This window comes from Symphodus melops (assembly GCF_947650265.1).
Source record: "Symphodus melops genome assembly, chromosome: 6".
Classification (NCBI taxonomy): domain Eukaryota; kingdom Metazoa; phylum Chordata; class Actinopteri; order Labriformes; family Labridae; genus Symphodus; species Symphodus melops.
Genome location: NC_136696.1, coordinates 24,848,133 through 24,866,609, shown reverse-complemented (window position 1 = coordinate 24,866,609; position 18,477 = coordinate 24,848,133). Strand labels below are relative to the sequence as shown.

Genomic DNA, 18,477 nt, shown 5'->3' with positions numbered 1-18,477 from the left:
CTGTTTATGTGCCATGTTTAGATCATGTGAGCGAGTCCATATTATACAAGGATCTTGCAAAAGGATATTGATTTGTTTTGCGGCAGAAATGAAGCCTGATCGAATTCTTCTAAGACACGCAGCCATTCGGACTACTGAGGGGCTTCTTTGTTTCAGCCTGTCGGTCAGAAGACAAGCTGGGTTCTGAAACATTAGCACTTACAGAATAATAACCGTCGTTTAAATATTACATTTTGTGATATAATTGCAATTTGAACAGAGGAGAACTTCTAGATATAAAATAATCCTCACATACATCCTGCATGCATTGCATACACAAACACATACACTCACACACTCAGACATGCTCTTTCAGCTGTGAGACAGTCCGTCCCCAGGGAGTGGATCCGTCCTATGTACTGACTGACAGCCCTTCAAGAACCAGCCCACCCTGAAGATAAAAAAACAAAAATCTAGTGTCATAAGAAATGGTTCCTCTGGAGACGAGCAAACTTGATCGTACCATTTTTTCTGAAATGGGGGGGGGGGGTCGGTGATGGTGGTGTTGTTGGCTGGAGACTCTCTGAATTTCTGTAGCCTCATTCCTGAGTGTCATGTCAGTGGGTGGCAGTGAAACACGAGCCTGGGAGCTTGTGAAGAAGGGTCCTGGTTTTGGAGGGGGGGGGGGGGTCTGGTTGCTAGGCAGCAAAGCGATCAGAACAGGATGCTGATTGGCTTTAGCTTGTATCTGGAGAGAGGGTTAACCTGAGACGGGCAGAGTGGGTTTCGGAGCATGGAAAGTGAGGAAGATGAGCTACAAAGGGAGTCACATGTGTCATTTCTGAGTGTGGAGTATGTTGCACTACATTTCCATATTAACCCTCTTGAGACAAGTACAGAGCGTAACTCAAGTTCAATGGGAACCTTTATTTAAATACGTGTTAGGACTGAATCCAAACTAATTCAAATACAGAAAGAGGAAGTACAAGCAAAAGATGTTTTCAGTTTGAAAAACACAAGCAGTATGAAGGTGACATTTGGAGCTTCTTAAACAAAGTTTGATCCTGAAGCTTTTCAAAAGACACCAAACAAAGCAACACCTATTTATTTCCATAAAATCAAAATTTGGAAAAACAAATTGTGTTCAAGGAACACTATGCAATTTTGATCCAACACATTTCTCGTGGTGCGTACTGCCAATGCTCCCTGTCGCTGTTCTCTCAGTGTTTATATATATTAATACTCGTCGGGAAGTCAGATTTGCTCTTTAACTGGCCGACGACAAGATAAGTCGTCTAGGAACATTCACATTATGACGTACGTATCTGGTTTCAGTTATTGAAGACAACTTACATAATGTACAACATGAAGCTAGCACCAAGATACCCACGTTTTAGAGAACCATGGGTTTTTTATGGGCACTAGAGAAATGGAGATGGTCAGAGATTACAGATTTTTCAGACTTACAAACAAACCAACATACAGTACAAGCTGCAGGCGTATTTACTCTAACTTATATTTTTTGTTTAAGAGCTTCTCCCAGTTTTCCATCTAGATCTAGAAAATCTTTCAGACAAGATCATTAGGCATTAGCTGATTTTTATTTTTTTTTCATTTCATCGTGTTTTGTGTGAATAAAAGATTACTCCCCTTGATCTGTTGGGACATGAATTTTGCACACACATGATTGAACTCCAAGCTTTGTAGTGCATCCCTCTCTATGAAGGCGGGGGTGAGGGCAGCTTTCTACTTTTCATGCAGTTTTTAATAAATTTTGGATTAGCATTGCAGCCTACAGTGGAGGAGAATGATACAGTAAGAGAAAGACATCGCTGCGTGTGAGACTGGAAGAAAGACAGTAATGATGAGCAATGAGCTGCCAAAGTGTCCGTCCAGAAAGATAAGACGCGAAGCGATGAGAAAGAGACGGGGCTACTGCTAAAAAAACAAAGACTTACAGGAACAAAAAGAGATGAACAGAGATAAAGAACAAGACAAAGGTTGCTCTGTGTGTGTGTGTGTGTGTGTGTGTGTGTGTGTAGAGGTGTGTATGGGGGGGGGGGGGGGGGTTCTGGAAAAGCCCAGCAACAGGGCATGCCTTAAATAGCTAGATGGTCGGAGATAACGTGACGCTGGAGAAAGCCTGAAGGCCCCGGGCATGTGCTGTGTTGTGCCAAGCATGTATGAGCGCCGTGCTGACAACAGCTCCATGAGCTCGCTTAGTCATATGGTCGATCACATGACCTCCCCGGGAAGCGTGTCTGCGTGAGGCCGGGCCCTGCTGGGCACTAAGACAGACCACCCATCTGGTTTTACCGAACGCAGCGGTGTCTGTGGGGATGTTACCCCGATCCACCTTGAGAGCAGCACGCAGTCAGAGTAAGAGAGAAAAACTATCTGTTTGTGGTAGATTCAGCAGTGAAAGCTCTGCAGGTTCCTGCATGCAGCGGCTTTAAAAAAAGTACCGACAGCTCAGAGAGTGATGCTATCACATTATTTATAATCCTATCCAATGTTGTTGGTGATGCTCATCAACTCAACATAAATGATATGCCAGTGTCCACATTGATTATTTGATTAATCTCATGTCAGTAATTGACGATTTTTTTTTTTTTTTTTTTAATCATTCATCACATTTGTCCATTTAAGAAGTTAAGAGATGATGTAAACAGACAAACGGAATCTAAAATAGTAGAGCAATGGGCGCTGGCAGCAGCTCAGTCTTAGAGCCTTGGTTTGGGAACTGGATTGTCCCTGGGTAAAACTGTTGCAGTGAATCAACAACACGTGGTAAGTGCTGAATAAAATATACAATTTGGGGTTTGAACAAGTGCTTACTAATGTACACGTTAGGGTTGTTATGATACCATAATGTAAACCTTGATAAGAGACTAGTGAAAACCAAACCATCTGTTTTATTACCACAGCGACAATAGAAGTCCTAGGAACCCAACAACGGGTCATTTCCTGTTTGTGAAGTGCATACTCCACATTGTCGAATTTGGACATCAAACGTTGGCAACATTTCAACACCAAGAGAAGGTGCTCGTGTTAAACATAAAGCTATACATTTATCGTCATATACTTTTACTTTGCTGTTCATTTTTCCACAAGCAGCTTTAAGTTGTGTATTTTTTTAGTTGTATGATTGGCAGAGTTGTGGACACCAACATTAAAAACCTTGAAACCGACCTTGAAATGTTCTTCTTCTTTATTGTCTACAGTATAGTACTTTAACACTGAGGAGGTAGTACAATGGTTTCTTTGTAAAACTATTTCTTTTGGTAAAGTGGCCAATTACCGCTGGCCTTCCTCCAAAGGCTGAACTCTTTCTGATCTCCAGCCCGGCCAGTTTATCCGCTTTGATTCATGCAGCTACCAACAACAAAACCCACCGTTAATTAAACAGTGAATGCAGCTTCATCCGTTGGAAATACTCTTACACTTTTTGAGTTGCCAATTCAAATAAAAGCGTTTATTTCCTTCTCGAAGGGTCGAGTCTCTGAAAGGCTCTTGGCACAGAAGAATGGGTGACTTGTGTAGCTGCTGGCCATGGTAATCATGTGATATCGCTGTCGTTTGGCTAATCTGCTTAGAGCCCCCTTTCTTTTTGAAACCTGATACGGCAGCTCAGCCAGCTTTAGCCACACACTAATTAATCTGCCGCACCAAAGACTACAAATAGTAACCAAACGCCACAAACAATCGTTGTAGTCATGCCAAGCTGTGGAAGTTCGGCCAAAGCGTTTGGTGAAGGGGCAGCGAAGTGGTACGGCGGGGGATTTGGTATTCTGGAGATACAGGACCTGGACTAAAAAAATCCAAGGCTGAGGGTTCAGGTCCCAGTGTAGCTTTGTGTGAACTTGTGTTTTGGGAATACTGAGGCTAGTTGGCTTGATTTTGGGTTTGAGTCTTGTAAAAAACGGACATACATAGTGTATTAATATTGATAACCATGCAGATGGGGGCCAGGAGATGCTTTTCTTTTGGCTTTTTGAGAGGGGAGAGGGGGAGAAGCGGGAAAGCAAGTGGACGGGGGAGTGGGCTTAATCTCTTCTGTCACACTGTCCTGCTTTGTCAGAGACGTTGTCAGGCCTCCATTTTTCACTTCCACCACCTTGCATCGCCTCCCTTCTGATTCAAACCGACGAGCTTGGCTTCTCGCTCTAGATACATCTCTCTTAACTCTGTCGTCGAGGTTTCTCTTTTTCTTTTGCACTCCTCGTACCTCCTCCTGTCTGTCTCAGTCTCTCTCTCTCTCTCTCTCTCTCTCTCTCTCCCTCTCGGATGAGGCTTATCAGCTGAACAAACAGGCTCATTGTGTTTTTGGAGAGCAGTCAGGGCACAGACAGGAGGCTTATTTTATTGAACCTGGATAGGATATGCATTCACAGGGGAGATGGGGGCTTGCAGGGATTCTTAATGTTAGCTAGGGTGGCTTCACATGGTTGAAGTGATGCTGAGGGTGTACCATAGAAATCACTAATATCAGAGACACAAAGAGATAGAGAAGAGCTGACACTAGGGCACAGGATTTCCTAAATTCAAAGACAGAGAGTGGGCAAAAAAGAACAACGAAGCAGGGGAGAAGACACTTATCACCAAAGAGGACACAAGAAGATTGTAAAAAAGGGAGAAGCAAAAAAAATACCCACTTGAAACTGAGGCGTCAGTTTGGGCCGTTCAGTATGAGCTGAGTCACACAATCGAGAGAGATCTTGAAGTGTTTTCAAAAAGACTGCAAACATTAACGCGTCGTCTGGCATTCAGAACATCTGTCATCGTCCTTGTGAACCCAACGCAGTGAATGGGTTGCACAACGGCCAATCAAAAAAAAAAAAAAGCTGCAACAAGACGGTGTAAAAGTAAAACGTAACCAAACTAAGCAGGGATCCTGACCTACATACAGAAAGAAGGACAGAGAGGAACATGGCAGGGTTTGCTCTGAGATAACTCGGACACCTGTGATGCGAGGCTACACACGCTCTCCAGGACACGAGGCAGTCAAAATCAGAGCAAGCAGTCAGGTCCCTGCATTATCCATTTAAGCTAAGGGATCTCTTCAGTCACATTTCTACAATCTCTGTGCACGTAATTAAACAGCGTTATCATGTTTTCTGTTCGCCCGTATGTTGTTCTCCTCTTTTGTGGATGTTGTCGTTCCATTAGAATACACATTGCACTGGTATCAAGCCAGATATTGTCATTATCGTCGAGTAGCGGACTTTGTTGATTCGTCCGTTACTTCTGCGTTTTTATTACATCACGTCTTATTTAAGGAAATCCCACGAAGAGAACATGTGAACGGCTAGGTCGGGAGTATCTCCAGAGCAGTCGTCCCGTAATTGTCTAGATATTATCCGGAGTGCATAAGTGAAATCGGCTACTGTGACAAATAAGACTGAATTCTTTGCTAACAAAATCAAGTACCTGCTTCAAGACTGAAATTATCTTCAGCCAAATACATTATAACAAAGGGACAAAAAAGCAGCAAGCTTAGTATAAAATGCGCAACAAAAGGAACCATGGCCAGTGACTTTGGTCGTCTGTTTCTTATCTGCTGGTTAAACAGGTGGTGCTCGGTTGACACAGATTTGATCACACCGGCCTCTCTGGCAAGAAAGGCTGTGCTAACCAGTGGCCCAGCCAGCTCCTATTCAAACAGAGGCAATTAGTGAGATTGCTTATCAGCAGGTCATAACAGAAGGAAAGAAAGAAACAGTCGGACAGAGTCTTTCATCGTGATCCCACACATGTTGTACAAATTCATGGGAAAAAAGCCACAGACTCTGATTTAGTGATAGCACATTCATAACCATTCATCATTCATTAAACCATGTGATACTATAACCAACTCAATTCTGGGTCACAATTACATCTTATCGTCTCATCTCAACTCTCTCACACAAAGGCAGTCTGCTGTGAATGGGTCGTGTTCGATTTAACCCGACAGTGGCTAAGATGGCAGAGGCTCAGCCACAGGAGTGTGTTAGTGTGTCGACTGGACTCACCCTCAAGGCCTCTATGACCAAATCGCGAGCCTCCAGCTCTCCCTCCATGATACTCAGCAGGGTGAGCAGCTCCGGCTTGCTCAGGTTATCCATGTTGAACTCACATTTCTGCAACACAGAAACATTGCATAAGAATCGAGAAATAAAATAAACAGTTTGTGCTCAGATTAGGGCCGACTATCAGATCCCAACTCCCCTAATATGCGACACCCACCTTCCTGAAATTCCTAATTTAGCCATATTTGTTTGCTTCTTTGTGCATGCTGCTGCTTGATTAGATCAGCACACTTCCTGTGGGTCCTCCAACCTCTTCCCGAAAACATATTCTTGTTCTTTTTCCAAAAACGTAACATGTAATCAGCAAAAACTGGTCATTTAAATGTCCTGCTCCTGCAAGCCTTATGGTTTAGGCACTTGTTTTCATAGGCTTCTAGTTCACCTATTGTGCATCATTTTTCTGTCATTATGGACTTAAACATCCACCAAAAGATGCAGAAATTGCAAATATACATTTATAATTTTATGTAAAACATTTTTTTGCCATTCTGACATTTAGCTGGCTGGCATGCTAATGTTAGCAGTTGCTTCAATTTTACTTGTTCAAGTAGCTGCAAACAGGCCTGCAAGCCCAAACTATGTGAACATAATGAGTGAAATGAATGAAATGTTTCGGTGCAGACATCAGATATATAAAACAGAAAATGTCTGTACTTGTGATGCCCACATAGCTGCACACATTCACTCTGGAGGGATCCAGGCCTTCATGCCTAAAAAGAGTCTTGAATAAGGTTCTTACTACAAAAACATTTGGCTTTTATATGAAGTGCTATTAATCTTACAAATAAGAGGGTATTAAAAAAATGTTTTTGCTATGTTTTGCTTGTGTAAAAGTCTGAATAAAAACTTCTTAGAGATGTTGAACAAAAAGCTCTTTAGCTAGCTGTTCATCCATCAATGTCAAAGCCTACAGCTAGACATCAAAGCAGCATTAGACAACTCGCTGTTAATATTCAACATGTCTTGTAAAGTTCAAAGACACTGTCAGTGCTGATGAATGGAACAGAGAAACAAAGTCAAAGTCTGAATATATTACAAGAGCAAAATACACATAAGAACAACACAGCATATTCCCATTAGCATGTTAGCACATAATAGTAGCGTTTCACTCTCATGATGGCCTTTCTTGAGGAAATCATCTTCAACGGTTTGTCGCTCTACACCAAATGGTCATAATGCAAACTTTGACCTCAATGTATGGTACAATGTTCAATATTTTCACAGGTATTTCACTTAAAACAAAACATAGGACCTGCTAACCATCACAAACTTCATAGCAAAACCAAGATGACCGTATTCAGGAGACTGGGTAAAGACAGAACTCAACTTCAGTGCAAGGCAACGTCATCTAATGCTCAAACAACTCATTCATTTCTTATATATTTTACATGATGCTCAAACAATTGGTTATGATGGGGGGTAATAAAGCTTGGTCTTGGACTTCCTTATAATCTCTGACTGGTCTCATTATGTTCAGCTCTCAAATTAGTCTAGATATCTCGACCTACCTCGAAGCTATTAAGGTCTAATTACATCTAGCTAGGTCATTAAGCACCTATTTGGTCAGTGGCGACCGCAGGGCGAGGTCGGAGATGACTGTAATTGGGAGTGACCGGACCACTTCTTGCCTCCCCACAAGTCAGTTAAAAGCTTTTGTTCTGGTACTTATAAAAGCAAAGTTGTTGTCTTTTTAAAGAGCTCTTTGGAGTAATAAGTCAATTTTAACTACAACTCAAATATTTGTTCCGACTTTTGACAATGTCGTCTTCGCTATGAAAAAATACAGTAAATGTTTTATGAAGAGTAAGAATAAGGTTTAAAATGAATATGACTCTTTGTTTTAGTGACCATTCAAAAACAATCTAACATCACTGTTCACTAAGGTCCTTTACCTGCTTTTGTAAAGTGTCTCGAGATAACGCCTGTTATGAATTGACGCTATATAAATAAAGATTGATTGATTGATTCACTGAGAAATACAACACACTGGCTGCCAGGTTACTGTGTAATATCCTGTATGACTAATCAGTTGTTTTTGTATTAAACACATCGTTGGCTAAAAGAAATCGTACATTGACTGTACATTCTGTTTTCATGTAAATTTATCAGCTACATCAAATCATACTGTTTCCATTCATGATAAGACAGACCAGCAGCTTTCGTATTCTGCAAGGTCGAAACGTTTTGGTTGATCAATGGTATCGGGTGGCTCTAAAATAGTCATACTGTGTCTGAATTTAAAAACTTACCAAAAAACTTGTTGTACCTACTATTCATATTTTAAACACATGTTTTAATATATTTGTTATTTTAATGACTTGCTTTTTGTGTTTTTTTATTTTAAAAATACATTTTTTTAAATTGAATTGTTCTTTGCTCATCATGTTCCTTTTAATGCTTTTAATGATCTTAATGTTTTGCCAGATGTTGCGTCTTCTGCCTTACTCATTTTGACAACACATGTTAAAAGTTTAAATTGAGTCCAGGTTTAGTAAAACTGGAAATCCCCTCAAAGATTTGAAGAAAACCAGGGAGCAGTTTTCTAAAGGAAACCTAATTCTGGGACAATACAGCAAGTCACTTCAGAAGATTTCTCAGGGGGAGGGGGGGGGATCTTGTTTTCCCTGCTTACTTCTCTCGACTTCATGACATCATCTGGCAAGTCCACATTGAAAAGGACAGCGTCAAGGTGTTGTGTCAGGAAGCCTTGAAAGGGATTTTACTTGTCTTAGGCAGAGCAGAAGTAAGGAATGTGTCTGTCTAAAATGTATGCATATAGACATACAAATAGGTACAAAGAGGTGACAATGGAGCACACTAACAGGAGATATTCATCCAATTGCAATACCAATTTCTGGAAGCTTTTCACCAGGCTGTTTGTTCAATAAACCCTTAATAGACCACAGACAGGAGAGGCAAATGGAGGAAGCGAAGAGCGACTCAGCCTCTGCTGCTGCACATCAGTCGGATTGCTACCTGCTCATTCTGGTGTCATTCACTTCGCCAGCCATTTCGATCTGATTTACAAGCAGACATCAAAACCTTCGCCAACATTTTTCCATTTCATCAAAGAGCCGCACATCTCCAGAGGTCAGTCGTACAGAATATGACTTTGAACAGAGGGAAGTGAGACTACAACGAGCTGCTGACTTCCACGTGTCCTTTACACTCTCCTGAGTCCTTGTTTGTTTCATTATGAGGGGGACAAGTTCATGTTCAAACAAAGGAAACAGGAGGGAAATAATTAGTGTCTTTAATCCAAGAAAGGTGCTGAAAAAAATGAAATCTGTTTTTTTAACCAAATTGTGTCTGCTCACTCTGATATGCACCACCCTGTTATTTCTGAGAAACAAGGAGCTGGAAAGTCTTACGTCAATCACACGTTTCTCTTAAGTTAAAACACATTTTTTAGTCTGAAGTAATACTGCCAGCCGGGGAATAAAAGCAGGAGAGATTCCAGTGGATTGATTCACTTGAATCAAGCGATCCAATCGATCTCTGAGGCCAGTTTTCTTCCCCTGGCAGCATTTTCACCACTGAGAGAATCTGAGATCTGATAGAACCAGCAACCCTGAGCCGTACTGTCCTGTCATGGTGAGGGGGATGTGAGGTGAGGTGAGGTGAATTTCTGCACAGTGAGCAGGTGAGGGAAGAGAAGGCTAATTTGTTCCATGAGCCGTGTGCTGTGCGCCAAGGGCACGAGCAGCCGGGCCGACACTCTGAGGCCTCGCTGTTAGCTGTTAGCCCCGGTCCACTTAATAAAGCCTGTGTCATTTCACTCGGAGCCACAAGGGAGAGGAACTGCTCGCTCCGTGCAACTTCCTCCACTCTGTTCTGCTGGCGAAAGGCTTTCTTTCCCCACAGAGTCATGTCGTGTTGCTGCGAGCACAGAACTGTGTGATATGACAGCCTGGAAAAAGGAGTCTGTGAGACGTTGCCAACGGTTACGAGAAAAATGGAACAAATTTGGAGAAATCAAAGTGAGTTAAAGAGTCAGTCAAGCTCAATTAATTTGAAACAGATCTTCTCATTTTTATCAATTATGCAGACACATTTTATTTAATTGATCCGTATTTTCACATACAAAAAAAAAAAGAAGTTAAGCAGTCGCAGCAGAGCAAACTTTGTACATCCCATCCCAGGAGCTTGCATGCATTCAGTTAGTTTGACAGTTTTTCTGATTAAAAATACCATCTGACTATACTGTTAAAATAATATCCAATTAAAAATAACCAGAGCACTGTTTGGTAAAAGTCCTGCTTGTAGTACAACACTCAGAGATTACAGAGGAACCAAAAGTCTTCAAACTGAAGTCATGGATTAGTCACATCACATCATATATCTGGTTGAGTTTACAGGGTTAGCATCAGTGCTGATACCAACCCATTGTACATGTACAACTCTATCTGGGAACACAACAAACAAAACCCAATCCTACTACTCTACCGCACTTAGACGGCCACATTGATCTCACAGAGAACAACATTTGTTCTGTAGAAAAAGAAACGGATGTAAAGTTGATACGTATTTTAGATACGTGAGGGACCTGACTCTTTAATAGTTTGTACCTAATGCTCTCTTGTGACCTCTCCAACTTGTTTACAGGGTCATTTGAACCCCCGCTGAATCAGAAGACAGACATTTTGTTGTCAGGAAGAAGAAGAAGCGATGACATGACAGCTACTCATGTTAATGGCCCTTCTCCAACATAGCCACATATTCCACACAACCAATGGTGACCACTCTCAGGTTTCAGGACACAATAGTCTTACCAGACATTAGGACAAAGGTTTGGAAGCTACGAAGGAGATCTTATTGCTGGTACAGATGGTTGCTAGTCATAGACCTGTAACAGTCTTTCTTTGTGCTTCAGAGAATCAGACCAGTTCCACCAAACCAATATAAGCCAGCGTGGAAAGTGTTAATCTATCCTTTCTGTCTGCTGTAAACTTTTATTCGATTTCACTGCCGCAGGTCATCAGATCAGTCACAGTAGGTTATTTAAGCCTTTAGTTGCTTCCAAGAGTTGAAAGCCAAGTCTAAACCAAGTAAACAGATTCCAATGGATTCAGACTTTTCACAAGATCTGATGCCCGCTAACCACAACTTTGTCTCATCTGTTCTTATTTGTGATCCGTATGAACTTGTGATCTTGACCTGAATCTTATCTTTGACAAACATTACAGACTGTCGCTCAAAGTTACCTGTCAACAGGGTCGTAAGTCATTGGTCAACTAGCCGTTGCATATTTTTAGCATTAAATTAAACGTACTGAGAGAAGCTTTGACCTTTGTCAAACAACAGCATTCTTAACAGAGGTGCCTCCATTTGAACAACAAACCGAACATGACCATGAGCTACAAAGCTGACCACATCTTTATAGTTATTTGTAATGTCTCTCAAGAAGGCATCCTTTGTTAGCATTCTTCAGTTGTGAAGAAATAAGCTTTGTCCCAAAGAGGCGTAAATTATGGACAAAATGAAAAGTTCATTCCATGTTGCTTCACATATCTACGTAAATAAACTCTGGGAGAATTCACAATTAAGTTTCAGGATTAAAAGTAATTTTGCATTGTGGAGGGATTCAGCAGTATTTTGATCTCGAAAAGGGAGGTAATGTTGTACGAAGGCTGTGTCGGGTCAATTTGTATCCATTTGAACGAAGCATTGCATAATCACATTCAACACAGGCATGTGGACCTAAACCTGCAAGGAGGACTGAAGGCTGTCGGTGAAGGTACTGCTAATGTTAGCGACACACTGTGCAAACCAATCTGACATTAAACAAGTGAACCTGTCTAAATGTACGTTTGTTTTTAATATTCAAATAAGATGCCTTGGAACATTCCTGTGTTGGAATGATGTTTTTTTTCACTGCACCTCACAAACTCATAAAAACACAGTCAAGTTGATGCTTTTTCTTGGCTGTTCGGCCAACTATTGAGTAGAGAGCGACAAAAAACACTTAAGAAAGACAGTGGCTGTTTCCCTGAAGCATTAGCTAGTTGTGGAAATGCTGCGTGCCACACAAACGTAAATTCTAGTAAGCGGGTGGGAGGTGACCAGCAGAGTCCCTTTCATTGACCTCTGACCCCTTCTTTTGACCAGGAGGGCCGGTCCTTAAGAGTCCTCACAAATGACAAACTTCCCCCACCTCAGGCCAACAACACAGAGTCTGACAGGGGTGAGTAAAGAGCAAAGTGCTTTATTTAACCACAGCAGGCATGATGGTGGAGGGGAGGAGTAGGGGGTGGGGATGAAAGCGGAAGCCCCCTTTCGTTGGCTGAATCCTTGAGAAGGAAGAGTGCGCTTGGCAGAGCGGCGGGCAAGCTGAGGAGGCTGCCCGGCTCCCATGTCTCTGGAGCACCTGTTCACCTCGACGCTAAATGTAAAGTAGCCTCGAGGCAGTTCTGAGCGCGCTCAGAGAAGGGGGGGGGGGCTGACACGGTACTCCCAGCTATGCCAGCTGAGTCACTGAAATTAAGACCAATTTAGAAAGGTGTCTGGTGAACAGGGCCTCCACCCCCCCTTTCCTCTGCCCTCCATCCACCCCCGCAGCTTTTCTCCCGCTTCTCTCTCTTTTTTCTACTTTTCGTCTCCTCAACTCGCCCCCCAACTCAACACCCACACTACCAACCACCCACCCACCTCAGGGACCGTGGCTGTTTTTATATTCCAGCAACTCCACACATTTGTACTGGCCTACCTCAGTCTCCCACCTGACTCTACAAAGAAGTGCTTTTTTGGTATTTTACTAAACGGGTTACAAAGGTCGAGTTCAATAAAACTGGAAAAACTCAAGTGGAAAAGGCGGCGATGCCCATTTTGGCATTCGATGTCAGGTCCATAACAGCAGTCTTGACAGGTTGTATCTCAGAGAAGGTGCAACAGATTGATCAGTTTACACAAAGAGGTAACATGATGCTGTCTGGAGGATCCTGCAACCTGCAGACTGGCGAGTGAGACAAATCACAACCAGGTGTGTGTAAACGACTGAAGCTCAGCCCCAGTTCGGGACTACTTGAAAGAAATGTTTCGTCTTGCTTCACTTCTCTTAAGTCCTGTGGTCTTACAAGCAGTGTAGACCTAAGGAGACACACTCAGCTGGAAAGGCAGCTGCTGTTACAGTAAACTATGGAAACCAGTAAGGATTCATGAACTGATAATCCATTTTTTTTAGTAGGGGCAGTGTTGATCAGGTGAATGATATTCTAAAACAATGACAAAGGTGGACTCTGATATTTCAAGGTAGCATTTCAAGCACTCCTTTCCATAAATCAAATGTTTTTTTCTGCATCAGCCTGACTGAGCTCTCCTGCAGGCAGCCACACAACTCGCTCTTCGTCTCTGCGTATTATCCATTTAATGTCGAGTACAGCTATACAACCTGTGTATCCTGTGACCATTTCTCCTCGATACAGACGCAGGATAATGTTACAACGGCAGCATTACTGCTCAGAGCAGCAGCAGAGCAAAACAAAAGAATTTACACTTGTACTTATATTGAAGAAGACTTGTTATTCTTCCAGTTTCAGAGTATTTGCGAGTCATTTATCACCCCCAAATGAAACACGAACCCCTTGTTTTTCTCCAGACACCGTCGCGAGGCTCCCTCTGGCCACCGAGCGCTGTGTGCCATAGATGCGCACTGCATTTCTCCCTCTTTTCCTCGTGACGAAGAGAAACACAGAAAAACACCCGCTCAGGTTTTGCATTGCACTAAAATCCTCTCGTCTTACCGTGTCGACACTTCCAAGCACGGCGGTTGCCAGTGTTTGTACCGGAGGAGGCTGCTCCCCGCTGGCTCCCTCCGACGCCATCTTCGTACTGTAGCGGTCTGCTGGAGTGAGGGCGCATCCGGCACTCTTTAACTATTGCGCTGCTGAAAGCAAATCACGCCACGCGCGGCCATTGAAGAGAAAGAGAAGGGTAAGGTTTGATAATTTTTTACGGAGCTGTAAAAAAAAAGGGGGCAGAGAGGACGACAGGTCTCCGCCGTGGAAACGAGCCGACAGCCGAGTGTGTGCGGGCTGCTGCGGGGGAGGGAGGAGGGAGGAGGGCAGTCCTGTAGGCGTGGTGCACCGTGCGGCCGACCGACGCGTAAAATCCAGATGCGAGGTCCCGGTGCGCTCCCAACTGGAAATGAGGTGCGTCCCTACAGGCTGATTGACAACATTTGTTGGCCTTTCTGGCTAATACATAATCTGTGACTAGTAACATCCGAGGCACTGGGACGTCCAGGGACCGGTACAGTAATGACATGACAAAGGTGAATAAAGACACTGAAAAATAGTCGTTCTTTCTTTCTTTATTCTTTGCAGGTAATTGTGTTTGACAGTTGATCTTCAAAATGGTCATTAAGACAAAAATCACGATGTTCATCTGACATTGTGCTCTGGGTTTAAATCTCTCTGCTCTGAATCTTTTTAGCCCAGAAAAGGAATCGGGGCCCTTGCAGCTCCCAGATGTGACATTTAGGATTAGTGGAGGCTGATCAAGCCATGGTCATCCAGAATGAGCCCTCTAAGTCCACAAATGTGGGTCAAATGTTGCAAGATTGACATTCAATGAGAGATTGTAATCATTCTTACTTATGGGATGTGTAGTTTCCCCCCATGAGACCATTTTCATTTCAGGAAATCACTGTATTATTGTGTTTTCCTTTTTTTTTGTGATTTGATAACCTGCCTCTCCATGTTTGATAAAACTCTTTCTTTTGTGCTGAATAGACATACAAGTCTTCATTTGTTAAATAAAAGGGCACAGTTGTTATAACATTGGCTACATCATTGTTGCAGATGATAGAAAAAAGAACAGACGACACACAACATTGTTGAAATAATCCTGCATTTATCAGTTTAACTGAAAACAAGAATCAAAATCTTTTTTTATTGCCAATTACATTTTCATATACAAGGAATTTGTCTTGGTGTGAAAGAAAAAACAAGGCTACGATAAAATAAAATATGAGGAGCAATTACTAAAATTACAAATAAAATTTAAAAATGTCAAATATAAAGAATAATAAAAACACAAAATTTACAGAGGATGCATGAGAGAAAATCAAGTTGAAGTCCAGTGAGCTTTAATGTAACGCATAAAGAAACAGTTTCAGACTTCAAATTACTGTGACGCAAAAAAAAAAAAAATTCTGTCCACAGTGCTTTGAGGGATATTTTTAAAGTGTTGCACTTTATCTTGATTCCATACACACAATGCACAAAGGGCTGCAACTCTGGATCCTGCTATCCAAATTATGTGTATTGTTGTGTTTCTCACAGGCATCTTTTTTTCTCTTACTGTTTTGTCATGTGTCAAATCCTAAACTCGTGTTTAAACTTGGCGGCATGTCAGTAGAGATGTCATGTGGAGATGATCTCTCCCACCACAGGAAAGGAATCTGGTCATTAGTCAGTAGTTGTTGTGGGCACCAGATATGTCAAAAAGGCATAGTTAATCCCAAAGACATTGAAATCACATTTACATATTACAAAAATGTAAATGTATACTTTTTTTCTGTGGGCGTGCATTTCATGTTGGCTGGATGGACTACTGTCCAAATAAACAAAAACATCTTAATTTTAACACCTGCATCAGTCAACTAAAGACTCACTGAGAAATGATCACCTTTTTCTTATAACACCTAATTTCGCTTTCATGATGTACATTTGGCAGAGTTGTCTGCATGTGGATCCAGGCTGAGCTGTTCTCAAGTATCAGGTGCGGTGACACCTGATTGACACTTTTATTTTCTCAACCTGCACCATCCTGTTCACACATCCACTGGGCTGAAGCCAACTGTGACAGTCATGACAGACGCTCATGCACAAAAAAAAGTGATGAATAACTCCAGTATGTTTAAATCTCTAATCCGCTTTATCTTTGAACTGATGGTGGAAGGTGCAATATGCAGGGAAAAACAACAGGAACATGAAATGAGGGATTCTGATTAACTATTTGGTGCAAGGATATGGCTCTGGAGTTTGTTATGAAAAAAAAGGTGGCGATCCCAAACTGCTGTTACTCGAGCATCCAATCACCTGCAGCAACACACCTCCTGTCCCCTTCACCTATCATATGCTGGGAGGAGTTATCAAACTGAATGCACCACAATTAAGCACCATGAAGCACAAGCAGCAGACAATTTTGTCTTTGGGTCTAGCTGCAAATGCCTTCTGTTCTGCATTGTTGTGTTAACAGGCTAATGCTATCGTTCTTTCGCTCATAGTTTGACATTAAATTTACACAAAATGAGTGTGACCTGAAAACACTTACATGCAAAAAGCAATGAGGATGTTATTCTTTTTTATCCAGTCCTTGACTTTAACAGCTTTTGTACACAACGAGGAGTCAGCCGGCTCATCCATGTAAACATGTACACGCGGCTCTGACAACAACACAGCCAGCTGGACTTGAACTTCTCACTCATTGTAGACAGTCATGACTCAGGTAGGCATTTGAATAGAATACACTGGATTTCTACTAATTTTTTTATGAAATGTCATATATTCTTCCTTTAAGCTAAGAAGAGAAAAATGGAGGGTGACTGAGTCAGAAGCCAAGTGTACATATTATTCATAACAGATTTCTCAATACTCGTACTTTTTGTATTGTATTTCTGCACAGCCTTGCTATCTGGATGTTATCTCTATGAAATCAGAAAAAAACATCGGAAATATACAGGTGCATAGAAATGGAAAATAAACAATGAACTGCACTGACCACTCTTGGCCCTTAACTCTACAGGCGTCACTGTTTTCTCTATTCACACATCGGCAGCTTTTTGGGTTTTAATATCTTGCTTCAGGACACTGAACCATGGTGACTAATGAAACTAAGAAACAGGATTAATTGCTTCAGAATGCTAATAGGTCATTGATAGATGACCCATAAAAAATGCCCACAGGGTCCAATCTAGCTGGCACCAGCGCTGAGTTGAAATGGGGACCATCAGAGGAGGACTGGGAGGAAGCGGTCAGAGAGGATGGGACAGACACTGATGTAGCTGGATTCTGGGGCAGCATTCTCAGTCCTGTGGAAATACTTGGCTCATATTAACTCGCTCATTGTGTGGACACACAGCAGGCATAATGATCTCCTTTCTGTGGTGAGGGCACAGTGGACTGAGAGGGCAGCCGGGCGACCATTCGGTCACTGGGTCCTGTGTGCTGAGGCTCTGAAGCCCAGTCTGCCAGCAGGAAAGAATTAAAAGGGGTGAGAAAGTGAGCGCTGAATCTTGTGTCCTGGCCACAGCTTCAAATAGGACATGGAAGGGCTGGATGGTAACTTTGCTGGCAGATAGGGAGGAAGTGGAACGAGGAGGAAGCGGAGGAGAGTCTGGATCTGGGCCACATCTTCGTCTGATTGTCCCTGAGGGGCTGCCAGGAGCTGAACCAGACCTCTGTTCAGCCATCATCCCTGCTGATCTGCTCGCTCCTTTTTCCTCTCTGAGCTCTATTTATTCCTCTTCCACGTTTAGCTCAATGTCTTTCCTGCACTCTCTCCCTCACACAGCCCCTCTCTGTCTAACAAGGATCCCATGGCTGTGGAGTGCAGGGAGCAGGTGCTTTTACTAAATCCTCTGTTTGTCCTATCTTCAAGGTTTGGACTGTCTAGAAAGTAAAAGGTACAAATCCTGTCATTTTGCTTCTCTGGTTTCAGTGACAGTGATGAAGTTTGCCCTTGTGTCCACTCTGATGAGAAATATGTTTATTTTTTATGTTATTTCTTGTGCTTCACTGTGCAGAATAATGCATCGCTGAGTGATTTTCTTGTTGATAGAAGTGGATGCAACCAAGGAGAAGTTACCAAGTAGTTTGTGAACTTCTGAAGCTTTAGACATTTTGCTCATTGACATCTTGGTTTTTCAGGCACATGAGTTATTGTATTTGGGGTGAATATCTGGTCACAAAGGTGTGGTATTGCTGTAATTGTATTTATTTTACTAGCATTTAAGTGTTTTTGCATAATGTTATTCGTCCACCACAAGCAAAACTGTACCATTGCTTAAACCAATTTGTAGTTATTTGATGTGTACTTTTGAGATTTGGGACTTTTCATGTGAACACATACTGTAGATCTTGTCCATTTCTGTGGGATTTAGAACATTACATGGCACTTAACTCTCAGACACTCTGCTTGTCTTTAAGTCTTTTTTATTACCTTCAAACAAACCTCTTTAGGATTTGAGGAATTAGTGGCACACACCCACCACAATGCACGATGCACTGAGGAATCTGCTTCTGTGTGTCTTTCTCTGAGACACCTATTGTGTGCACACCTCAGAGGAATGATCACAATGCACACTGATGAAACTTCAACTTCATAGTACTAGTTCTACATTTAAAAAATATTTTGAACATTTTAAGAATGTTACATGCCAGGACCAGCGGTTTAGTAGTTGGTGTGTAACATCCCATGTACAGAGGCT

The 18,477-nt window shown here is 42.2% G+C and overlaps 1 protein-coding gene across 1 annotated transcript in view; it reads right to left on the bottom strand.

Annotated features, from left to right (window-relative positions):
• The window catches only part of cttnbp2 (cortactin binding protein 2), an 84,413-nt gene extending 70,286 nt beyond the window's left edge, over positions 1 to 14,127 (bottom strand). Inside the window, exons 1-2 of the mRNA XM_079345565.1 lie at positions 13,787 to 14,127; positions 5,991 to 6,098 (exon numbers count right to left, since the gene is read on the bottom strand). Of these exons, the coding sequence (XP_079201691.1) occupies positions 5,991 to 6,098; positions 13,787 to 13,867 (189 nt within the window). The 5' untranslated portion in view covers positions 13,868 to 14,127. The remainder of the gene's footprint in view (positions 1 to 5,990; positions 6,099 to 13,786) is intronic.
• Between the last annotated feature and the right edge of the window lie 4,350 nt (positions 14,128 to 18,477).